This window comes from Cavia porcellus, unplaced genomic scaffold (genome assembly GCF_034190915.1).
Source record: "Cavia porcellus strain 051 isolate PalLab524CR breed Dunkin Hartley unplaced genomic scaffold, mCavPor4.1 scaffold_1, whole genome shotgun sequence".
NCBI lineage: Eukaryota > Metazoa > Chordata > Mammalia > Rodentia > Caviidae > Cavia > Cavia porcellus.
The window spans coordinates 134,762,221-134,788,456 of record NW_026947484.1 but is presented as its reverse complement, the minus strand read 5'-3'; the positions used below and the strand labels follow the sequence as shown (position 1 = coordinate 134,788,456).

The 26,236-nt window shown below is 37.9% G+C and overlaps 1 protein-coding gene across 3 annotated transcripts in view; it reads left to right on the top strand.

Moving 5' to 3' along the window:
* Window positions 1-1,595: 1,595 nt before the first annotated feature.
* The window catches only part of Trim33 (tripartite motif containing 33), a 113,748-nt gene continuing 89,107 nt past the window's right edge, over window positions 1,596-26,236 (top strand). For 2 of the 3 annotated variants that reach the window (XM_003479251.5, XM_003479252.5), the window contains exon 1: window positions 1,598-2,246. In XM_003479251.5, the coding sequence (XP_003479299.1) occupies window positions 1,718-2,246 (529 nt within the window). In that variant the 5' untranslated portion in view covers window positions 1,598-1,717. Of the gene's footprint in view, window positions 2,247-26,236 lie in introns of all 3 variants that reach the window. The other variant, XM_063255813.1, reaches the window with a different exon arrangement.

Here is a 26,236-nt window from a genome sequence, read left to right as displayed (position 1 = left end):
GGGCCTGGTCCCCTTAATTTTCTTGAGTCCTCTGCTCTCTCCCTTGCTCAACCTACTCCAAGCATAGACTCTTTACCAAGAAGCTCAGAATCCCTATTTGCCTCAGACCTTTTGCACTCGCTATCAGTTCCTCTACCTCAACATTTTTGCACACAAGATTCTTCCCCTTAGAGATGAGAGGCCTTCTCATCTCTAGTTCCTTTCACCCTACTTTTTTCTTTATAGTATTCATTACTCTCTGATATAATTATTTTCCTACATTAGATTGTAAACTATTGCAGGTGGGAGTACATTTTGTTCCTGCTGTAACACCTGCACAACATTACCTCATATGTAACAAAAAATATTTTTAAAACAAATGAAAGCTTTATGTGGTTTATTCTTACTAATATATTTTTTGTAGTGCTAGCGATGGAACCTTCAAGGCCTACTACTAAGCTACACCCTAGCCCTGTAATGGTGTAAGCATTTACACGAGCGTATTTCTAGAATTTACAAGCCTAATTCTGAAAGAACTGTTGCACTGCACAAAATCTCTCCCATACGTTTTAAAATAAAAGACAACTTTTTTCCTTTTATTTATTTATTTAGTGGTACTGAAGGTTGAACACCTTTTGCACTTAGTTTTTGTAGTCAGCTCAGTGCAACAAGGTTCTTTGAGAACTTTTAATTTTACAACGTGGTCTTGCTAATCCATACAAGTTGGGCTGGAACTCTGGACCCTCTTCCTCCCAGCGCACTGGAATGACAAACATGAGCAACTATGCCTGTAGTAAAGTAACCCTATTACTGATAATGTTAGCCACTGTCACTCAGCCCTGTCCTGTAGATAGGACTCTTAGGACATAACATAGCTTAGATAGGTGACTCCTCAATGAGACACACATCGGAATGTACATATATAAGCTCTTTCCCCAACTTCCTGACTCACGTTTGGGGTGTGGTCCTGGCATCTCTGCTTTGAAAAAGCTCCTCCGTTGATAACACTGATCTGTAGCTACAGCCATCACCTAAGAAGCTAAAAATAGCTGTAAAGGAGTTTCTCCTCTTCGCTAAATCTTTTCAGCCTATTTCTGGTAGGCCTTAGATGAAAGAAAAACGCCCTGCTTTAACGCGCCTCAAAGCCACCGCGCCTCCGGGGAACGCAGGGAGTCCCCTCTCCGCAGGCATCAGGAGGCCCCGGCGACCGACAGCGAGGCAGGTGAGGCCCCAGCGGAGCAGCGTCCCGTGCAGAGGACAGCGCCTCTCTGAAGACGTCTCCCGGCACCACCCGGGCGAGCGTCCCATCCTTTCTCCTCCTTGCCCCACCGCTGCATCTGGACTCGAAACCATTGCCCGCCAAAGACTATCCAGCGTCCACGGCTTGTGACTTTTAACAGTGCCTTCGGAATTAACGAACTGCTACCCTGACGCCAGACAACTCCACCAGACGCAGTCACAGGCCATTCGGACCGCCCGGCCCCGCGTCCCAAATTCCCGCCTCCCCCAGAGGACGTCTTGCGTGCTTGCGTGCGTGCGTGCGCGCGCCGTAACCTCCCTCCTTCACCCGCGCGACGCGAGGGCGGGGGCGCCGCGTGCGCGCGCGCTCTCGTGGGTTCGCTTGCTTGCTCGCTCTCGGCGGCCGCTCTCGCTGCGGCTGCGGCTGAGGCTGGGGGCGGCGGCGGCGACGCGGGCGGCTGGCGGCGCGGGGCGGTCCGGCGGGTTCAAAGAGGAAAACATGGCGGAAAACAAAGGCGGCGGCGAGGCTGAGAGCGGCGGCGGGGGCAGCGGCAGCGCGCCGGTAACTGCCGGGGCCGCGGGGCCCGCGGCGCAGGAGGCGGAGCCGCCTCTCGCGGCGGTGCTGGTGGAGGAGGAGGAGGAGGAGGAAGGCAGCAGGGCCGGCGCGGAGGGCGGCGCGGCCGGGCCCGACGACGGGGGGGTGGCCGCGGCCTCCTCAGGCTCGGCGCCGGCTGCCTCAGCTCCTGCGGCTTCAGTGGGGCCCGGAGTTCCCGGTGGGGCCGTCTCGACTCCGGCCCCAGCCCCAGCGTCGGCTCCCGCTCCGGGTCCCTCGTCGGGGCCGCCCCTGGGGCCGCCAGCCTCGCTCCTGGACACCTGCGCTGTGTGTCAGCAGAGCTTGCAGAGCCGGCGCGAGGCGGAGCCCAAACTGCTGCCCTGCCTTCACTCCTTCTGCCTGCGCTGCCTGCCGGAGCCCGAGCGCCAGCTCAGCTTGCCCATCCCGGGGAGCAGCAACGGCGACGTCCATCAAGGTGAGCCGCGGGCCTACCCGAGGTCTGGGCCGCGGTGGGGCTTGCCAAACCCAGGAAGATCCGGAGACGAAGGTGCTATGATCTGGGGCTGCTTGCACCGGCGCGGTCCCCAGGGGTGTGTATGCGAGGCGCAAGACACGGCCCCTGGGGGCAGTTTGGGAGAAACTGGACAGGGGGTGAGACGGCAGGGTGGAGGGAGGGGTGCTGGCTGCGAGGACTGGGGGAGGGGACGCAGGCTTTGAGGGAGCTTGTGGGTGCGGGTACGTCCTAGCGCTGGTTTTGGAGCAGGGCATTCGGACTAGGGGAGGAGTAGTTGAGGTCTGAGACATCGATTCTGAGGAGTATGGTGTGGAGGACCCAGACCAGGAAAGGGCTGTTGTTGAGAGAGTAAGAGATACGGGCTCTGGAGGCAGGGAAATTGGCCTGCTCTCGACTGTGCGAGAGACTACGGATTAAATGGAGGTAAATGAAAGATATTGGAGAATTTGGAACCAAAAGAAGACGCTTGTTACAGAATAATTTCAGGATGACGTTTGGGCAGGAGGAATTCGGAAGTGATAATAGCTTTGAAGGGCCTAACTGCTTGGGGAAAATTGTAAGATTTGAGAATGAAGGAGGAATGAACTTTGAAGGGGAATGGAAGTTAGGGAGACCTGGGTGCGTATTTGTTAGGTTTGTTGGACGTTAATGTGGCCATAGTGTTCGGGGCAATACAGTACTGTACTCAATAATGAGGCTCTCATTGGCGGTCTAATAGATACCTGACGTATAGTAGTTGAGGTGGGTACTCAGTGCCATGATTGTGGTACAATGGAGGGAAGGTCAAGAAAACTTCACAGTAAGGGAAATCCTGGAGCAGTTTGTTGAAGGATGAGTACTTTACTGATTTGGAGGGCATTCAGGTTACAGGGTATGTTCTACATCTCTGCAACTAGAGGACATGTAAATGATTGATGGAAATTATGTTGGATTGGTGGGCTGAATAAATAAGGGATCACAGTCTTCTCTCTGAAACCTTTGGGTCTAGTTGTATTTTGGATTTTAGAATGTACAGTGTCTTGAACTTTTGTTTTTCCTGATAATGTCCCTTATGTAGTACTGTAGTTGGGTTTGGGTTTACATCTCATCAAACATACTAGTTCTGCCCTGAAACACATGAATGTCACAATGGGATAACAGATGAATAATAGCCTCCTGCAGCTCAGGTAGGTTTTGTTGCAGACTTAACTAAAATTTCAAAGCATCCGATTTTGAAACTGTAGGGACAGGATTGTGGATCTGTACTAAAGGATTGGGGTTTCATTTGTAGAGTGTAACCCTTCTGGAAGGGCTTTTGTATAAGGAGGCTAAAGGATCAGATTTGTGATCCAGAAAGATCATTTGAAGCACTTGAGGAATGAAGGAAGCCCAGGGAAATCAGTCAGGAGAATGTTGAATGTAATCAGGGGGAGAAATTATCATTTGAAATGGGTCTAGGTAAAGGATTCATAACAAGTGTTACAGAAGGAAGTATTTCAGTATGGGGAATGACAGGAGCTTTGAAAAACATTCCATTTGGTTTGTCTCTACTACTTCCCACTTACAACTTGGACAAATTAATTCTTAGCGTCAACTTGCATATTTGTGAAGTATGGACAAAAGTACTTCGTAGAGTTATTGGGAGAATGAAGTGACAGAAAATGTGTAGTGACTAGTAATGTCAGTTACTAATGAAATGGCAGTTTATTAGTAGTATCTGAGGGTAAGTTGCTGTAGGAACAGAGGTGGAGAGTGATACTGAAGTTGCTGTGAGGGAGACACATATGTTGAGTATATTCCAGGTTTCTTGCTGGGTGAAAGTTAATGCACATAAAGAATTCTGGCACAAGACTAGGGATGTAGCTCAGTGGTATGGTAGAATGCTTGTCTAGCACGTGTGAGGTCCTGGGGCTATTTTCTCCAATGCAAAAAAAAAAAAAAAAAAACTACAGAAGTACAAAAGCAAGTGTGTGTGGTAGAGGTAGAGAGAGGGTCCCATGATTTCAATTCTGGTTATTTTAATTTTGATGTATTTTTGGAACATGCAGGTAGGAAGGAATGAAAGAACATATTTTCATATAGGAGTGGTGGCACATGTTTGTAATCCCAGTACCCTAAGAGGTTTGGGAAGGAGGCTTGCAAATTGCAGCCCAGCCTGGGAAATTTAGTGAGACCCTGTTGCAGAAGTTAAAAAAATAAAACGTGTAGATAAGGAATGGATAAAAAAAAAAAAGTATTTTTATACAATGGAGTATTACACAGCTATAAATAAGGATAAACTTGAGACGTTTATAGGGAAATGGATGCAACTCAAGACCATACTCATAAGTAGAATAAGGCACACTCGCATGTCTAAATATCATACTGTATCCCTAGTTTAAGAAGCTGAAAAAGTAAATAAGATCCAAAATATACAGTAGATTCATTTGGAAAGAAACCATTTAAATGCAATGGGGGAAAAAAGAAAAGAGAAATGGAAAAAATATACACACACACAATAGTTAAGATAGTTATACTACTAATTCCGTTAGTTATTGAAAAGATTTGTACCTATAATTGTTCAGTTTTACATGCTTATATCTTGTAATATGAGCCACTATTTTGAAGATAGCAATACGCAATATACTAACCATTGTTACTCTCCTACAATCTTTTTTTGAAATTTTGTACCATTGTTTTTACTTTATTTTTTCTTTAAAGAAATGTGGGGAAGAGGCTGAGATATAGCTCAGTATGGGGGAAAAGGTTTTGGCTGATAGAGAAGATAATTAATGATAACGGATATATAGAGGATAGCTACTTATGGCCCCCTTTGCATAATAAGAGACATGAGATTTAGTGTTTTTGTGAAAACCTGGGTTAAGTAAGAAAGTTAGAGGGAATTCAGAATGCAAACAGTGTTTGATGAGAATAAGGGATTGAGGCTATCAAATTGCCTTTCCAAAGGTTATGTGGGAGAGAAGAATCTGTATATTTCCTTTTTAATTGTTGTTTTCGAACTAGAAAAAAATAAGTGGAATAGAATAAATAATGTCAAATCTTAATATTACTGTCTAAACACTGACGCAAACTTGTGGAATCTACTAGATTTTTAGGTGGGGAGTCTGAGAAATATTTTGGCAGTAACTCATATGTACCCTTTGCTTTATTTTTTAAAAATGGGACTGAAAGAGTTGGGCAAGGTGGCATGTTTAGTGAGACCTTGTCTCAAATTAAAAGGGCTAGAAGGTATACTTTTGTGGTAGAGCACTTAGCTAGCATGTGCTAATTGTTCTCTGTCTCTGTCTCTGTCTTTTTTTGAGACAGGATCTTACCGTATAGTTCAGGTTAGCTTTGGACTCATTGTGTAGCCCAGGATGGCCTCAAACACACTATGATCCTCCTGCTTCAGCCTCCCAAGTGATGGAATTACAAGCATGCACCACCATGCCCAGCTTTTGCTATTCTCTCTAGATTGATGGTTCTAAAAAGTGTAGTTCAGACCAGTGTCAGCACCATTATTATCTGCTACCTTGTTAGGAACACAAATACTTGTCTCCATTCCAGCCCATTTTGACCATCAGTCTGTTTTAGCAAATTCTCTAGGTGGTCCGATGCACACTAAAGTTTGAGAACCACTCTTGAATAAAGAACCCTTCAAATATTTCATCAGAAAAGTTTGTTCTGTTTGTTTTTTGACTGCTGATTTTGTTCTAGAATCTTTTTTTTTGTGGTGCCAGGGATCGAACTCATGACCTCTGGTTTGCCAAGCAGGCACTTATGCCGCTGAGCTAAACCCCTGGTCTTTGACTGCTGATTTTAAAGTACTTTCCAGGTTATTCTGACTTACCTTTTTATTTTCACAGCACAGCTGAAATCTAAAATATTTATTTTTTAAGGTTTTTTTGTTTGTTTGTTTGTTTGACACAGACAGGGTCTCGCTATGTAGGCTGGCCTTAAAGCATTTGTTTTTTTGATATTGGGGATCAAACTCACAACTTCGAGCTTGCCAGGCCAGGTGCCTGTACTGCTGGCCTCGAAGCATTTTTTGAGATGATCTTACTCTGTATGCTAGCCTAAAATACAATTCTCCTGCCTCAGCCTTCAGAGTGCTAGGTTTACAGCCACCATGCCTGGCTTTCAAAATGTTTATTTTTATTTACTTACTTGTCTCTTATTTTCCACTAGAATATTGGAGAATGTATGTTTAGTAAATGGCTGAGGATTACCTGGGGAGCCGCCTCTCCTTTTTGTTTTTGTTGTTGTTTTTTGTTTTGTTTCTTTTTCCTTTTATCAGTACTGGATATTGAACTCATGACTGCTTGCTTGCAAGGCAGGGGCTTATGCCACTGAGCTAAATCCTCAGCCTGTTTTTGTTTTTTGAGACAAGGTCTCACTGTGCTGTTGACTTGGAACTCACTGTGTAGCCCAGGTTGTCCTCAAACTCTTAGTGATCCTCCTGCCTCAGTCTCCCTAGTGCTAGGATTACAGGCTTGGGTTACCACTCCTAGCCTGGAGGGCTTCTTGAAATGCCAATTTGGGAGTTTCTTTTGGATCGCAGATTCAGTTCACTTAGGATCTAGTCTAGTTATCTGCACTTCGATTTAAGTGCTTCTTGTGGTCCAAGTGATACCTACTATACTTTAAGGAAGTTGAATTTAAATAGTTTAAGGGGGAAATCTAACCTATTTACCCTTGGTGTATTTGAGACATCAGCATAAACAAGTAAATATTTGTTGACTCTCAGCAGTGAACTTTTTAAAGTGCTCTTTTGATTTAAAAAAAAAAAAAAAAAAAAAAAACCAGTGTTCTTTTTTGGGGGTTGAATCAGAATAGCGTTTGGTAAATACAAATTCATATTGTAAATCAAACATACAATATAAAAATACAATAAAATACAATATATCTGAACAAACTCTCAAAGAACTCTTAAAATGAGTTGTTTGTACTAGTGTACGTCTGAGAGCACTGTGAAATAATGTGACTGGAGAATTGGGTTGGGAATAAGTTGCATTGGTTTCTGCTATTAATAATCTATGTAACTCTTGGGGAAAGAAACCAAGATAGCCTGTCCAGGTATTGTGTAGTGTGAAGGTTAGTATAGTTTGTAGAGAGTGATGGAAGATTCAACATAAAAATGATTCTCCTTACACTGATAGCACGTTTGTTTTGTTTTCCTGTTGCAGTAGGTCTTTGTGATGATGCTGCTGTTCACCTGTTAGCTCACTAGTATGCTCCACAGGTTTTTTTTTGCCTAGTTCCCTGGGCAGAAACCTTTTGTTTTTTTCTGCTGTAAATGATTTATTATGAGTTCCAAACCTGATCTTCTAAGAAAATTACTCCTTAGTATTTTTCACTTGTTGTTTTCTTTGTAAACTATCTGGATAGTTTAGGATTGAGTAAAACACATAATTTGTGTTTCAAGTGACATCATAGTTGCTACCTAACTCATCAATGTCTACTCCACCTTTGGTTTTGTTGTAGAAAGTGTCCCATCTCAGGCTTCTGTTTTGTCAAAGTTTCTCTGTCAGTATTTCCATCATGGTGCAATGTTGACATCAGAAGTACAAGTTTGTTTTTCTTTCATATACAAGGCCAATGTTGTATCTTTCTGAAATCCAAAAGTTGTACTGTACAGTACTCAGTAGTATACAGTGTTACGATGCAACATTTCATTTAGAATTTCTGCTTTGTTTCTGTGTAAAGTTCCTGACTACTTGTGTGTTAACATCAATTGAAAACTGGTAAACCAATTGTCAAATGTCACATTCTGATTAGTTTGGGAGGTGGAAGCAGCAAGTCTGTTCAAAACATTTTTGAGTTTATTACTATATGAATATGGACCTGATGGCTGAGTTACAGCATAAATGTTTAAATTGAAAGCATATATGTCTTTGCATCTGTAAGAGCATAGATTTTTATGCCACATTTTGACCCATTGCTTTTCCATAAGTCTTTTACATTCCTGCAATCACCATGAGAAAGCCCAGCTAAGTATAGCAGGCCTGTGAATACTTTTAGTTCAGCTAGTGAGTTGTCATAAGAAATATATTTTTTGAATATGGCTATTGGTGCATGCAGAACATTTTACTTCCATTTCAGTCTTTATTTATTTATCTCACAGCATCTTGTAGCATTTTGTCTGTTAAAAAGTCTTAACATTGAATGGCAGTGCTGGCATTCTGTCCAGTTTGTTTCACTCTTGCCAAGATCCTCACTGTATTTTTTAACTTAATTTTAACATTAGATCGTTCCATTTGGTGCATGACCATTTTATATCACTTTGATCCATCAAACATTTATTCACATTGCTGTTTTTATCTTCTTCTAAATCAAGGAGGTTTGCATTACCCACATCTGTATTGATGAACTCTTGCTCCATTTCACTGTCACAGGAACTTTGCCAGTGCCAAAGTCATCATCATCGTCATCGATGTCATTATCATCACCCACCTACACCACTCTTCTGTTATAGAAATGTATGTTTTACCACAATAGATCATCTTAATCCATGCACAAGTAATCTGATGTTTCACTTTTTACCTCCTGGGTTTTCCTGTGCCATTGTATTAAATTTGCTGCTTCTTCCAGAAAAATCAAAAGGAAACTTTTTTTTAGTCCTGGAGTGGTGGGGGTCTGTAGGACCCTCTGTGATGCTTGGGTAAACATATGGAAAATCAGTTAGATGGAGCATAACGTGGTTAAAAATCCTGTTTTGCCACTTTTGCACAGGTGCACACATCTTACCATTCATATCAAGTGGGTAAGCACATAGTTTCCTGTATTTCTCTGGGAAAGGTGATGAGATACACCCATGGCTACTGTTAAGCCAAACTACAAATTTACAGTAGAAAAGTGAGAGATGGGCATGCTGGACTCAGTGTTACGCTCCCAGAAAGGAGACACATCTTATTTGCTTAGTGTGCCCTGGGTTCAGTCTCCATTAGGAGCATCGGGAGAGGGATATTAAAGCTGAAACACTTGACAAAAATATGTTTGTATAGTCAGACTACTTAAATTCATTTCTGAATTCTACCATTTACAATTTGCTTATAACCTCTAAATTGGAAGCAATAATTATAACTGGTTTATAATATTGTGAGTGTTGAGGTAATAACACTACACAATGTTAAGCTCCCAATAAATTATAGTACTATCATCTTCCAGTTGTTTACCATTGTCCTTGGCACTACCACTATTTTGTAACAAAAGTAACAGAAGGATAAATTGTTTTCTTCTAGAGTTTTCTAATTTTCACTCTTGTTAAAGTAATTGGAGTTCCAAATCTGTCCAGGTACCAAAAAGTTATAGAAAGTATGTTAACTAGTCTTCTAAATCTGAAATTTTAGTAATATCTAATATCTACATAAAAATTCTAGTTAGGGAAATCTTAATTGCTTTTTATTTCTCTTATATACTCTTCTCAGTGGATCCAAATGAGACAAAGACAAGTGATAATCTGTTTTGTTTTCTATAATAGTATCTTAAATGTTGCCCAAATTGGTCAGATTACAGAGTGCCCAGATTATACAAACTAGCAAACAGTCACTTTGCCTCAGCCTCTTGAAGTAACTGGAACTGTAGACCTAGGCACCTCAGTGTCCAGCTAAGTGGTGACTTTTTTTTTTTTTTTTTTTTTTTTTTGGTGACACTAGGAATTGGACCCAGGATCTATCACTAAGCTACATTCTCAGCCCTCATGACCCCCTCCCCTATCTCTGTATTACTAAGTTGCTCAAACTGGGCCTGAATTTATAGTCCTTTAGCCTCAGCTACCCAGTGTTGGGATTATAGGCATGAACCACCACACTCCTCCTAGGCAGTGATTCCTACAGTGTGGTTCCACAGAATGTGGGTGCAGTGGTCTTTGAGAGTCTGGGTTTGCAGAGTTAAAAGTTTTCATAATGATAACGGGTTCGTTATTTACCTTATTTACTCTGCTGACTTCTGTATTAATGATGAAAAGCAATAATGGGTAAAACTTCCAGCATGAATTAAGCTAGTGGCTTCCGGCCATACTCAAAACCATTGTATCTTCAAAGTCACATAGTATTCCAAGTTGAATTAGCTGCTTTTCTTTTCATTTCAATAACTTTTACTTGAAAGAGTGATTGTCCAATTGTGGTTTTTAGTCCTGGAAATTTGGCAGCCATTTTCTGAAAAATGAGTGTACTGACCTTGTTACTTCAGGAAACAACTGACATTGTATATTGGCAGTTATAAAAATTGAGCTGTTAAATAAAAATTAGAATTTTGGAAGATTTGTATCTGGGTGCTGCTATGTTCTAGACAGGTTTTCAATAAATTCTGATGTTATTGTGATAGTGATACTAATGACTGTATTTTTGTTTTGGAGGGGTTTCTTTGGGTTGCATGTGATGAAATATATAACAGCATTTGGAAGATCTATGTAATTTACTGAACTTAAAGACTGGTTTGTAGTGTTATGAAATCATGCATGGGGAAAAAAAATTCAAAGTGTAGGACAGACCAATAAATACATTTTAATATAAGAGAATAGTAAAAATTCATCAAGACTCCATATTTCAACTGGTATTTAATTAACGGGAGTACACTTTCTATCCCCCCAAACATGTGAAACTAGGGAGGAAGGTTGGATGAAGGGGAGCATAGGGAAAATATGTGCACGTACATGTCTGCTAAAATGAAATCTATTAATATGTATAACCACTGCACTAATAAAAAATGTAGGAAAATACACTTAAATTTTTGTGTTATATCAAAGAATAAATCAAACGACACAGTTATATATTTACAAATGCTATTATCATGTACTCCTTTGAGTACTCTGGCCATGTCTGAGACCAAATTTTTTTAAATGTGCTTCAAAGAAAAACAACATCAAAACACAGCAAATGATCTGTGCACACCTATAGTTTCAGCTGTTTGGGAAACAGAGGCAGGAGGCTCACTTGAACCCACGAGTTTAAGGCCAGCTTAGACAATTTAAGTGAGATACTTGTTTTAAGCAGCATGCAAGCAAAACAGCCAGATGTGGTGGCGCATTCGTGTAATTCTAGCACTTGGGCAAAATATCACTACAAGTTCAAGGCCAGCCTGGGCTAAGCTAGTCTGAAGTGCATAGTGAGACCTTGTCTCAAAGCAACAACAAAAAATGCATGAGAGTGTATCCTGCCATTTTCTATTGAATCAGAAATTAAAAAGATTGAAAAAAATGTAAAATGGTGCCGTCCTTGTGTGTGGTATGGTGTGTGTGTGCGCGTATATAGTGCTGGGGATTGAACACAGAGCCTTGTGTATGCTAGCTAAGCTTGTGTTCTACACCACTAATCTACATATTTTTTGTTTTTGGAAAATACAAATGCAAAAATTTGCAAATGCAGAAATTTTGGAAAATACAAATACAAAATGCTAATAAAAATGTTATTTAGACATATAAAGAGCTTATTTTTAAATCAGTAAAAATTCTGTTTTAATTTCTAATACTGTATATGTTGATGGCAATAGCCCTTTGAGAGTTTCTCAGTAATTAAAAGTGATTCTGAGACCTCCCTTAAATGGCCACAAGAATCATATTCCAGAGTCATTGGGCCTGTAAGAAACATGTTAAACTGTAGAATAGTAGAAAATGATAGATTTACACATCTATAGTCTTTAATATTGGGGTATCTATCACAGTTTCTGTGGAGCCTGTCTCTACTAAAATGTAAAAATGGAGCTGGGTATGACGGTACACACTTGTAATCCCAGCATCCAATTGGGAGACTGAGACAGGAGAATTGTCCTAAGTTTGAGGCCAGTCTGGGCTTCATAAATTCAAGGCCAGTCTGAACTACATAGCAAGACCCTGTCTCAAAAACCAAACCAAAGAGAAGCAAAATGTAAAAATGTAGAAAATTAGTAACTTTATGAAGTTGGACTTTTATAAATAGTTCACTGTGGAGCTGATTATTTTTTCATGTTTATAACTGAGTTGTGTAACTTGCTGAGGCCAAGTTCAGAGATTAGACTCATAGAGATGGATAAATTAACTTCGGTCTGTTCTGTGATCACACACTCCTCCTCTATTCCTTGTTATTGGACCAAGAGGCAGGTAAGAGAGCCAAATGAATGAGGACAAATGGGTCGTTTTTAGAAAAATGTTTAAAGGTTATCCTAGTGATGTAAAGAATGTGCATTGTATTACTTAATACTAAAGAGCAATCCTTTTTTTTTTTTTTTCCTGTAGTTGTCATCAAGTCTATGGCCTTATTCTTGTTAGGCAAGCACTCTACTACTGAGCTGTATCCTCCTGCAATACTTGCAGTTTGTGTGGTTCTGTGGATTAAACCTAGGGTCTTTGGAGCTGCTCTTTTTTTTTTAATTTTTATTTTAAGATAGAGTCTTGTAAATTCTAATTTTGCTCAAGCTGTGCTTGAATTTGTGATCTTTTGGATCTCAGCAATACTTTTTGAATACTTATTATATGTGATTTACATTCCTTCCATGAATTACTTGTCCATGTGTTTTCTGTTTTTCTTTAGATTGCTTGCACTTTTATTTTATAAAAATTGGCAGATTTTGTATATTAGTTTTTTTGTCTGTTCCATCAATTGATTTATTCTTATTTATGTCAGTTTGGTGTGATAGCCAGCCTCCAAGATGGCTCCTTGTTGCTTTTCTCCTGACTTCTGTCCACAGTTTCTCAGGGGCCAAGAAGATGCAGCAGAATTAACAGTGACTTTTGAGGCTAGGTCATTAAAGGCATACAACTTTTTTCTTGCTCTTTGGGTTTCTTGTTCTTGGCAAAAATTGCTGCCATTTTGTGAGGACACTCCAGCAATCCTAGGAAGTGGCCTGTATGGAGAAGCACTGCTGTTTTCTGCTAACATCTGGCTCTAATAGCCATGAGAAGGCGTGACTTTGGAGGTGGATCCAAGCTAATGTTTGACTGCAGTCTCTTAGAGACACTGAGCCAGAACTGCCAGCCTAGGCTTGCTTAAATTTTTGTGTCAAGAAAGCTTTTAGAATAATTTTTGTTGTAAGTCACTAAATTGTGGAGTACTTCATTGTATAGTAGTAGGTAAGTAACACAATGAACTCAACTTTATAGAGAGCTGTCTTTTCATGTTTTGAGAGTTTAAAATTTTTTTATAGAATTAGTTTTCTGTTTTCCCTGTTCTAAAGCTTATATAAACTTCGATATTTCATTAAGATAATTTTACTGTCCTCCACACATACTTTGTTCTGCTTTAAGATAATCATGAATGATCTTGACTTTGTTGTTATTATATACTTTATAGAATTGTTTTTTGAAAGTTGATTTTTAAAAAGTTGTTAGTGAGCTATGCGTGGTGGCACATACGTATAATTCCTGCCATTCAGAAGACTGAAATAGGAAGATCAAATCAAAAGTATGGTGGTTCACACCTGTAATCCCAGCACTGGGGAGGCTGAGGCAGGATTGCTGTGAGTTTGAGAATGGTCTGTGCTGTGTACTTAAAAAAACAAAACAAAAGCACACATAAAAACAAGCAAAAGTTAAAAGTCAACCTGTGACCCTGTCTCAGAAATTAAAAAAGGTGCTGGTGATGTAGCTTAGTGAAAGAATTCGCATGTTTAATCTCTAGTGCTGCCAAACCAAGGGAGGGAGGGGTCAAAAACTAACCAAACAAAAACCCTCAAAACCCCCTAAAATCTTGTTAGTGTTTTGGTTGGAATATTGAATATATGGACTGCTTTGGACGAAAATTTCTTTATGTGTGGTATCTGCCAGTTCATAAACATGATACCTCCTTGTATCTGCATAAGCCATTTGGTTTTGGATAGTGTTTAATTTTTTTTTCTATAAAGGTCTTGCACATTTTATGAATTCTTACAATTTTTTTTTTATATCGGTACCAGGGATCGAACTCCATGACCACACACTTGCAAGGCAGGCGCTTATGCCACTGAGCTAAATCCCCAGCCCCTACATTTTTGTTTTTAATATAAATTTTTTTCTCATATTTTGTTATTTTTGCTTTATTTTATTTGTAAATGTCTCAAGCATGGTGATTTCATATTTGTATTTGTAATTCCGTTATCTGATATTCTTGAGGTCTTGTTTTACACTACTTGCATGTACCTACATGCATGGCTTACTATACTTGCATGTTGTTTACAGTAGATGATATCCTCAGATGTTTTGTGGTTTTGAGTTCACCAGCGCTAAATCTGTATGAATGTTGTAGACCTCAATGAGAGGGTACACATTTAAAGTTTATTTTTATTGTCTTGGGGGGCAGGATTTCACTTTGTAGTGAAGGCTGTTCTTGAATTCATTGTGTAGTCCAGTCTGGCTTTGAACTTGCTGGGATTCTCCTGCCTCAGCCCCTCAAATAGGTTATAGACATCTGCCATCTCCCACTCCATTTGCTTTGCTTGGCTTTTCCTCTTTTTGGAAAAGAGATAGGGTTTCACTACCCAATTCAGACTGGTTTTGAAGTCACTTTGAAACCCTGGCTGGCTTCCAACTCACTGTGATACTCCTGCCTCAGCCTTCAGAGGGCTGGGGTTATAGGTATATGCCACCACATCCAGCCTCTATTTGCTTTTGTCAGCTACCAACAATACAAAAATTTCTGAGGCAAATTTTTAAGTTGATGTTTGTTGGAACTGGTAGTTATTAATTTAGTGGAGTTGACTTTGTAGGTTGGCCTATATTTAGGATTTCTTAGGAGAAAAATTAGTTCCTTATTCTGAACTGAAACAGTGACAAACAATTGTCTACATTTTTGTGATATTTGTGAGGCTTATTTCTTTGTTTTTGTTATACTGGATATTGAACCCAGGGCTTCATGCATACAAGCACTGTACCACTGAAGTATATCCCCAGCCCTTTATTTCTTATTTTATTTTAATTAATTGATTTTCAGTCCTGGTGATTGAATACAAGGTCTTTGTGCTGAGCTGCAGTACTTGCCCATTCATTCATTCATTCATTTATAAGAGCTTCCTATAGTTGCCCAGGTTGGGCTTGAATTTATGATCTTCCTACCTCAGCCTTCCAGAAGGTTGAGATTATAGGTGTGTACCGCCATGCCTTGCTTTATTTTATTGTGAGACATCTTGCCAAATTGCCCAGCACTTATGATCTTTCTGCCCCAGCTTCCAAGTTGTTGAGATAACAGTATGAGATACCACGTTTTGCTGAGATTTTTTTTCATTATCATTATCACCATCACCACCACAGCATAGAGCCTTTGCATTGAGCAACATCCTTAGCCTTTTAATTTTTATTTGAGACAGTCTCACTAAATTGTCCAGGCTGGGCTTGAGTTTGGATCTTCCTTAATCTTCCAGAGTGCTGAGGTTATAGGTGTGTACCACTATCCCTGGCCTGGCTAAAGTGTTTTGTTTTTTGTTTTTGGTCTCTTTCCTCCACCCCCCCCCCCCATCATCTAATTTGCAACTTCGAGTTTGCCAGGCAGGCGCTTATGCTGCTGAGCTAAACCCCCAGCCCTTAAAGTTGTTTTTTAAATGAATTATTTGTTTCTGTATTTGCTAATGAGGGAATAATTCTTCAAGTCACTTTTATGAAGAGGATTGGGATTATGATATTGTAAGGCTCTACATTCCCATGTCCTCATTCTTTATTTACTCTTGTGTTTGTACTTCCCAAAGAAGTTGCTGAGTAAAATTTCTGAACTTTGTAGTTTTTGTTATTCTGCTCTTTTACTTAAATGATAGCTTGACAGGATGTGATACTTTAGCTTAAAGGTTTTCAGAACTTTGAAGACATCTCTTTCAGTGTCTTAAAAATTTAGTCAGTGTTACTGATGCTATAAGCAGCCTAGTTGAGTGTTTATTTACTTCTTCCTGGAACCTTTCAAGATCTCTTTTCTCTTCAGTGTTTTTTTTTTTTATTTCATTTTATTCTAGAAGTTCATCTTGCTTTTTCATCGGGTTGTATAATCTTTGTTTACAGTAAGAAACCTAATTTTAAAGTTCTTTTATCACCTCCTCCCTCTTTTGGAACTGTTAATACATCAATGTTGGTTTTCCTCAGTTTATATTTTCCTTTTATTTTCTTGCTCAGCTGACATTCTTAAAGATGTCCTTGACTGTATCTGTAATCTTTTTGTTGAATTTACTTCATCAGTTACATACATTGTATATTTTTAAGAACTTCATTGCTTAAATTGGGTTTTTATAGGATTCCATTTTCTGTGAATTTAATACTTGCTTTCTTTAGGGATACTATTAAATTTTTCCTCTCTAGATTTTCTTGGTTTTTTTTTTTTGGTGGTACCGGAGATCGAACTCAGGACCTTGCACTTGCAGGCAAGCACTTACACCACTGAGCTAAAATTTTGTTTTTTTATTACTGGGATTTGAACTCAAGGCCTTCACATTGAGCTACCTGCCTAGCCTTTTTATTTTTTATTTTGCAATATAAGTTACTAATCTGCCTGGTCATGCTTGAACTTCCTGTTGAAGCTGCCCAGAGTGCTTGAATTACTAGTGTGCACCACCATGCCTGACCCTAAATATTCTTTTATTCCCACCGTTTATTTTACATTTTTTCTCCAACTTGGTGTTTTTATTTGTTTTCCCTTCAGTACTGGGTGTCGAAACCAGGACTTTGCTAATGCTAATGCTGTATCACTGAGCTACTTCCCTTGCCTTGCAGCACATTTAAAAAAAAAAAATCATCAGAGTACACCTGTTATTTCAAAGAGGGAAGAGTGGATGTCAAATACCAGGCTTTTAAGACAATAAAAAGTATAGGGCTTTGTTTTGAGTGGGAAGGCTGAAAATTTATTATGCAGTTACATTATAGTGGTGCCAAAGAGAAAACCTGTGTTGACGTTACCAGACTATGTACTGTTCATATTCCTAACTCACAGGGAAGGAAAAGTCAGAAATAAAATTTAGAGTGGAATGTTACCACATAATTTTTCAAAAATAAAAAGTGACAAAGAGGTTGTAATCAAGGTAGATTTCTGACTGGCTTTCCTTAGCCAGACAAGAATTCTCTGCCTATTGTGAATTAATTAAATCCTCCTCAGAACCAGGCATGGTAGCATATACCTATAGTTTCGCTACTCAGGAGACTGAGGATGAGGAACACTGAAATCATGAATTCTAGACCAGCCTGGGTGTTATATTAAAACAACAAAGCACTCCAAAAACAAATACCCTTTAAGTCTTCCTCATTTAAGCAAAATGGTGTTTTCTGGCTTATTATTCATTTGTAGTTTATTAATAGAATGCTGATACCCAAATTTTGTATAACTCATTTCTTTTCCCACCAGTGGGATGTGGCTTGAAGACTAAGGCTGATGTGCTAAGTACTTATGCCAAAAAAAAAAGAGTGTCACTAAAAAAATACTCATCAGTTTTTTATGTACAGTAGAGAAGATATGAAGGTATTTAGCATTATTTCACTATATTATTGTGGATATTTATCATTATTTCACTATATTACTGTGTATTTGTTTATTGCATTTTCTTCCTTGAGTTGAGCATCATTTCAAGTATTCTGAGTTATAAAAGGGATAACTATAAGCCAAGCATAGTGGTGCACACCTGTAATCTGAGCACTCTGGGAGGCTGAGGCAAGAGGGTCACAAGTTTGTACCCAGTCAGAGCAGTTCGGCAGTTTAGTGAGACCTAACTTCAAAAATAAATAAATAGGACTGGGGATGTACTTTAGTGTGAAAGCCCTGTGTTCAGTCTTGGGTACTGGGATGAGGGAAAGGGGAGAGGAAAGATCAGTTATAACACACTAATCAGGTAGACTTTTTTTTTTAAATATGTTTTAAGAAAGTGGATTTTTAAAATTTTTTTATTTTAAAAAGATTAAGATAAAAGAGGACATAACAAAACAGATCAGAACAGAACAGTTTAAGCAACATAGTGTTTCACCACAAGACAACCCGACATAGCAGTAGTTACCCTCTTTCCTTAAAACATTTGAGTTTGCCTTCATACACTATAGTATCAAACATAACAATAGTATAAAACCAAGAGAATGAAAGTATTACAGGGTATTCAGAACCAACTAACAGAAAAGGAACAGTGGTTACTATATTATCTCCTTGTCCATAAAAAATTTTGTTTATACTATCACACATAATAAAATCCAGTAAGATACAACATGATAAAACTGATGAAGAGAGAAGAACAAAAGCATGGTAGGACTTCAAAACAAGATGATACTAAATCAGCACTAGCTATTATAATATCTTGTTTTCTTCAAAATAGCTGTTCATACCATCACAGATAATAAAAATCAAACAACCCAGAATAAAACCATTCCAACTAATGAATGTAAACATTATAAGGCTTCAAAGAAATATAATGAAGAATCATGATTACCATATACTTTTATGTATTCTTACCATTTCTTATGCTAGGGAGACTGTACAGTATTTATACATGTGAATTTGATTTGTTTGTATGGTCTCAAGCTGCATCCATTTATAAATGTCTCAGTGTGATCCATTCTTTATAGCTGAGTAGTATTCAGTTGTATAAAAATACCGCAACTTTTTTTATCCATTCCTCATTTAGGTTGTTTCCAAGTTCTGGTTATTACAAATTGTGCTGCTATAAACATGTGTGCACATATATCACTGTGGTATGATGTTTTCAGTTCTTCTGGGAATATGCCTAGAAGTGGAATAGCTGGATCAAGTGGGAATTCCAGTCCCAGCTTTTTGAGAAATCTCCAGACTGACCTCCACAGTGGTTGTACCAGTCTACACTCCCACCAACAGTGCAGAAGAGTTCCTTTTTTCCCACAGCCTCTGCAGCATTTGTTGTTGGTAGTTTTCTTGATCCTGGCCATTATTTCAGGAGTGAGATGGAATTTCAGTGTGGTTTTAATTTGTATTTCTCTAATGAGTAATGATGTTGAACATTTTTTCATGTGTTTATTTGCCATTTATATTTCATTTGAGAACTGTGTATTCATCTCAGATGCCCATTTTTGGAATGGGTCTTTGAATTTCAGGATCTGTTTTTTTTTTTTTTTTTTTTTAATTCTTTATGTTTTAGACAGAAGTCCTTTGAAGAACAGTTCACTAAGATTTTTTTCCCCAAACCCAGTTTGTGGGTTTTCTTTTCACTGTGCTGGAGATTTCTTTTGACATGCAGAAACTTTTTAATAAGAGGTGGTCCCAGTTATTGATTCTGGGAAGTATTTCTTGTGAGGTTTGATTCTTGTTCACGAATTCTCTACCTACCCCTATGTCTTCAAGGTTTTTACCCAATTTGTCTTCCAATAGATTTAGTGTTTCTGTTTTAATATTCAGATCTTTGATCCATTGAGATTTTAATTTAGTACATGGTGATAAGCATGGGTCTAGTTTTAGTTTTTGGTATATGGAGAGCTAGTTTTTCTAGCAGCATTTATTAAAGAGACTATCGTTCTTCCAGTGAAGCTGTTTGGCCCCTTTATCAAAGATAAGGTGGTTGAGTGTGTTTGTAGTTGTGGTTGTATCTTCTAATCTATTCCATTGATCTTCACCTCTGTTTTTATTCCAGTACCATGTTGACTTTACTGCAGTTGCTTTGTAGTGTAACTTCAAGTGGGGGATTGTGATACCTCCTGCCTTGCCTTTGCTTCTTAGAATTGTCTTTGCTATTCTAGGTCTTTTCTGGTTCCCGATGAATTTTAGAAGTGATTTCTCTAGATCTATGAGGTATGTTGATGGTATTTTTATGAGGATTGCATTGAATCTGTTTAACAGTTTTGGGAGTATGGCCATTTTCACAATGTTTATTCTTCCTATCCATGAGCAGGGGATGTCTTTCCATTTTCTGAGATCCTCTTTGATTTCTTTTTTAGGGTATTATAATTTTCCCTATATAGATCTTTCATGTCTTTCATGAGATTAATTCCTAAGTATTTCATTTTTTTGGATGCTAATGTAAAGGGCATGGCCTCTTTTATTTCTCTTTCAGTGATTTTGTTGTTAAAGGCCTTCAGTTTTTGCCCATTTAATGATACTGGCTGTTGGTTTGTCATAGATGGCCTTTATCATATTAAGGTAAAGACATCTATTCCAATTTTCTGTAAGGTTCTTATCATGAATGAATGTTGAACCTTACCAAAAGCTTTTTCTGCATCTATAGAAATGATCATGTGATTCTTACTTTTGGCTTTATTGATATGGTGGATTACATTTATTGATTTACATATGTTAAACCATCCCTGCATACCTGGGATGAAACCCTCTTGGTCATGATGTATAATCTTCTTGATGATTTGCTGCATCCTATTTGCCAATATTTTATTGAAGATTTTTGTATCTGTGTTCATTAGGGAGACTGGCCTGTAGTTCTCTTTTTTAGTTGAGTCTTTCTCAGATTTTGGTTCTAGAGTAATCTCTGCTTCCAGGGATGACTTAGGAAGGATTGCTTCTTTTTCAATTTCATTAGAGTTTGAGGGGCGTCGGCATTAAGTAAGTCTTTGTATTTCTTGTAAAATTCCGCAGTGAATCCATCTGGGCCTGGGCTCTTCTTTGTAGGTAAGGACATAATTACATTTTCAATTTCATTAATAGAAATTGGGTTATTCAGCAGTTTTACATCTTCTTGACCTTTCTTTGATACTTAATATGTTTCTAGGAATGTGTCTGTTTCTTCTGTTATTGAATCTATGAGAGTAGAGGTTTTCGAAATAGATGTTGATGATCTTCTGTATTTCCACAGAGTCTGTAGTGATTTTGCCTTTTTCATTCCTTATTGCATGAATTTGAGCTTTTTCTTTCCTTTTTAATATAAGGTTGGCTAGGGGCTTATCAATTTTACTTATTCTTTCAAAGAACCAACTCTTTGATTCATTGATTCTTTGGATTGTTTTCTTAGTCCCTATAGCATTAATTTCTGCTCTGATTTTTATGATTTCCTTCTTTTGGTTTTGGGCTTGACTTGCTTTTTTTCTAGATGTTTGAGGTATAGCATCAGGTTATTTATTTGTATTCATTCTGTTTTCCTGCTGTGGGAGCTGAGTGCAATAAATTTTCCTCTGAGGACAGCTTTCCTTGCATCCCACAGATTCTGGTAAATTGTATTTGTATTTTCATTTGCTTGTAGATATTGTTTAATTTCTTCTTTAATTTCCCTTGTGACCCACTGATTGCCCAGAGTGTATTATTCAATTTCCATGTGTTTGTGTAGGTTTTGCAGTTTCTTTTATCATTAATTTCTAGTTTCATGGCACTGTGATTGGATAACATGCATGGGATAATTCCAACTCTTTTGCATTTATTTAAGTATATGCTTTGGGTAGTATATAGTCTGTTTTAGAGACTGTCCCATGTACTGCTGAGAAGAATATGTATTCTGATGTTTTTGGAAGGAACACTCTGTATAAGTCTATTAAGTCTATTTGTTCACAGGTATGAGTCAGTTGTGTTATTTCTTTGCTGATTTTCTGTCTGGTTAATCTGTCCCTTGGTGTCAATGGTGTGTTAAGGTCTCCTGCTATAATTGTGTTATTGCCTATTTGACTTTTCATTTCTTTTAATACTTGCTTTGTATAACTGGGTGCTCTGGAATTTGATGCATATATATTTAAGATTGTTATCTCTTGAAGTTTTCCCCTAAATAATATGTAATGACCTTCTTTATCTCTTCTGATCATTCTTGGTTTGAAGTTCACATTCTCTGCAAACAGAATAGCTACCCTCACTTTTTTTGGGGTTCCTGTTGCATCAAGTATTGTTTTCCATCCTTTGACTTTCAGTCTGTGAGTTTCCTTTTGGATTAGACGGGTTTCTTGTAGACAGCAAATGATTGGTTGTTGTTTCTTGATCCATTCTGCCAGTCTGTTTCTTCTAATTGGTGAATTGAGACCATTTACATTAATGGTTATAACTGTTATATATTGCTTTATTGTCAATATGTTGTCTTTCTGCTGTTGCATCTTTATCTTTCTATTCTGTTTAATTGTCTGCTTTGCTTTGTGGTTTTTTCCTAAGTGTATGTAAACTGTCTTTCAGTATCCTTTGCAGGGTTGGCTTGGTGATCATGAAGTTCTTCAGCTGTTCTTTGTCATGGAAGTATCTTATTTCTCCATCCATTTTGAAGAACAGTTTTTCAGAGTACATCAGTCTAGGTTGGAAATCATTTTCTTTTAGGATCTGAAATACTTCATTCCAGGCTCTTCTTGACTTTTTTTTGTGCTGAGATTTTTTGTGCTGAGAAGTCTCCTGTAATTCTGATAGGTTTTTCCTTTATGGGTGATCTATCTTTTCTAACAGCTTTTAATAATCTGTTCTTATGTTGGATTACTGGGATGTTGATTATTATATGTCTTTGTGTATTTTTATTTTTGTTATTTCTATTTGGAGTTCTATATGCTTCACTGATCCTAATGTCAGTTTTCATTCTCATGTTTGGGAAATTTTCAGCTATTGCTTCTCTAAATATCATCTTGGTATCATTTGTGTTGTCCCTTTCTTTTTCATTTATTCCTATCAAACTTACGTTGTTTTTCTTTGCATCATCTTGCAGCTGTTGAATTGTTATTTCCTGATTCCTAGCTATTTATTTATTTATTTAGTCTTTTTTCTTTTTATCGGTACCAGGGATCAAACTCATGACTGCCTGCTTGCAAGCAGGCGCTTATGCCACTGAGCTAAATCCCCAACCCCTATTCCTTGTTATTATTAAAAGATCTTTCCTTTACTGCCCACAGCTGCAATCTTGTCTTAGAGGTCTGAAATTCTACCTTTACTTTTGTTGAGGTGGTTTTGACAACTTTGAGTGGAATTTTTGATTTCCTGTATATCTCTGAATCTGCTTCATGTTTCCAGTTGTTTCTTATATTATTCATCCAGGGATTCTATCTTTTTGTTTTGTTCCTCTAATTTTTAACTGTGTCTTCTTTAGATATGTTCAGCATCTCTTTCATTACTTTTATCATTTATTCTTTTACCTGGGAGATTATTTCTAGTTTGAATTCCTGTAAAGTTTCCCAGAGTTGCTTCTTTATTTCAGTTGATATTATTTCAGGTATATCTTGTGTATGTCATATATTTTTCTTCTATGTACATAGCTCCTAAGGTTTCATGGGATGGGCTGGATGTTTGAGATTGGAATTTGGTCTTTTGTTTTGTCATTTTCCTATATTTCTGTGTTTCAAGTGTTGTTCCAAGGCTTCACCTGGGCCTGTTGGAAATCATCTTCTGTGCCCTCAGCTCCTGGGACTCTGGCCGCCCAGTTCCCCGGATTGAGAGAAGTTCACTGCGTTGTGCAAACAGGCCTGAAACCTGTGGCACCGGTCAAGTGTAGCAGGAAGCTGGGCAGTTCCTTGACTACTGGGAGTGATGATCTTAACCTCCCGGGGCTTGGGATGGTGCACAGAGGCTCACCTCTGGCTTCCCAGTTCTGGGATTGAGAGAGGGTCACTAGGGGTGGCACAGGCAGGCCTAATCAGGTAGTCTTGAAACGTTACTTAAACATGGACATTAAATTATGGCTAAAATTCTGTTTCTGCTTTTATTATTTTGAAGATGTTGATTACTTTTTCTCATGAGTATATTATATGATTGATTTCTGCTCTTAGGCTTTTGGCTATAATTTAGGATGTTCTTAACATCTGGCGTTTTCTCTTTCTGTTTTCCTTCCTGACTTTGTGTTGTATACAGTACTGTACTTCAAGAGAGATCATCTGAATTAATAACAGCAAAAAGAAGGTAGTTGTGGACAGTTACTATTTGAATAACTATTTGAGTTATTTGAACTTCTCTGGATTTCCTCTTTGTAAAAGAACGTCAGCTCCCTTTTTTCATATTATCTTACTTGCTTAGTAAAAACCCTTACTAAGAGACAGTATTATATGGGATCAAACCCAGATTCTTGAGCTTGCTAGGCACATACTGTATGCCAGTGAGTTATTTAATGGTTGACCTCGAATTCCTAGGTCAACTAGTCCTGCTTCAGCTTCCCAAATCAATAGCACTATACAAGTGCATGTCACTGTGAATGGCTCATTTCTATTTTAAACAAATGAGGCCACAGATAGAAATCATACATACCCAAGTATAATGCTTCCATATGGAAGTAATACCACAGACTCAGGTGACTTGTTGAACTAGACAGATATGGAGTGTAGGATACAGGAAGCAATGAAAGTTGTGCAACCTAAAATTGAACTTCAGAAAATATTAAAAATTTAATCAATTTAGCAGTTGAATTTCAGTTTCAATTTTAGAAAGTACTATATTCTGGCCATTTATTAGCAGTAAAGTTGCAATTTTCTGCCTTTATCCTAACTCAGAATTTGATTAGTTATTTTATTTGAGTTGAATATAATGTAACTTATTAGTTTTATTTATTCTTTTTTTTTGAGGCAAGGTCTTTGAATGTTCAGGCTGACTTTGAACCCACTGTGTAGTCATACTGGCCTTGAACTTAAAATCCTTCTATCTGAGCCTCCAGAGTGAATGGTGGAATTACAGGCATGCACCACCATGAGTAGCTAAGTTTTTGCGACATAGTCTTGCCATATATACACACACATATATATGGCATGTTTATATGTGTATGTGTACATCTATCTATAGATACAGATAGATACATAGATAGATAGATTTTCTCTAAGCTGCTCTTTTTTTTAATTTAAGGAGAAAAAGAAAAAAACAGAAAAGGGTACAAGTAATACAAAATTTAAAAAATAAACAGTAAGAAATCACTAGTTAATAGATTACATATTTTCATCTTAGAAATAGTTGTTCAAGTTACAAAACTGAAGCATATAAAGTGGACTTTCAGACGGTGAGAGTGCAGTTTTGTTCAATGATCCAAAAAACCCTCAATAATATGGTTATCTATCTTATACACTTAAACATATATGTAGTTATAACCTTTAGAGCACTTTCTTTTCTTTTGTACAATGACAGTTACACATTTTGGGTTTTATTACTCCCACAGTTCTTATTACTTTTTTTGAAGACAGTAAAACCAATGCGACATATCAGAAAAGAGTCAGTCATATCAAAAGGATGGACATAATAGATAATGTAAAAACAAAATACAAGGTGATCAACAATGGTTACCATACTGCCTCTTGCTATTTTAAGAAGAATTGCCAGTTATAATAAAATTGAACAAAACAGTAAAGAATAAAACTAAAGCATTGGAGACATTATAGGACTGTAAAAGAAGATAATAGTCAACCGGAAAGGACGTATAATGAATCTTATTGTCCTCACAGTTTTCCCTATACTTTCGAATTTGGTACTATCAAGCAAAGCAGAATAGGGGAAAATCAGTCAAAACAAGATGGTGAGGGCAATACAGGATTTCATATCAAGTTAATAGGAAATCACAATAGGTTACTATAATGTATCCTGCTATTTTTTATTTATTTTTCCCTTAATTAAAAAGATAAAAAGAAAAAAGTAAATAAAAAAGGGGGGGATTGAAATAAAAGAGGGCATAACAACAGAACAGCGCAGGTCAAAACATAACCATTTAAGCAAAATAGTGTTTCACCACAAGATATCCTAACATAAAAATAGTTACCATAGTGTCTCTTTCCTTGAAATCTTTGAGTATAACTTCGTATACTGTAGCACCAAACATATCAAGACACTATAAAACCATTTAAGAGAATGACATTATTTCAGGGTATTTAGAACCAATTAACAGAAAATGAACAATGGTTTCTATATAATCTCCTTGATATAAAAGCTTTTACTTATATTATCATATATAATAAAATCCAATAAGATACAATCTTTTGAGATCGATGGAGACAAAAGAATACAAGTTTGATGTGACTTCAAAACAAGATGATACTAAATCAGCACTAGCTATTATGATATCTTGTTTTCTCCAAAATAGCTGTTCCTACCATCCGATCTTCTCTGCCTCATTTCTGTTGAGCTCTTTTTCTGTCGTTTGTTGTCAGTTTGTCTTCTTCATTTCGCTTTCTGCTCCATTCACTCCCTGCCACTATTTCTGGAATCTTGGTATTTTCCTTTTTTAGAATATCCTGCAGTATTCTCTGTAAAGTTGAATTGATGGTT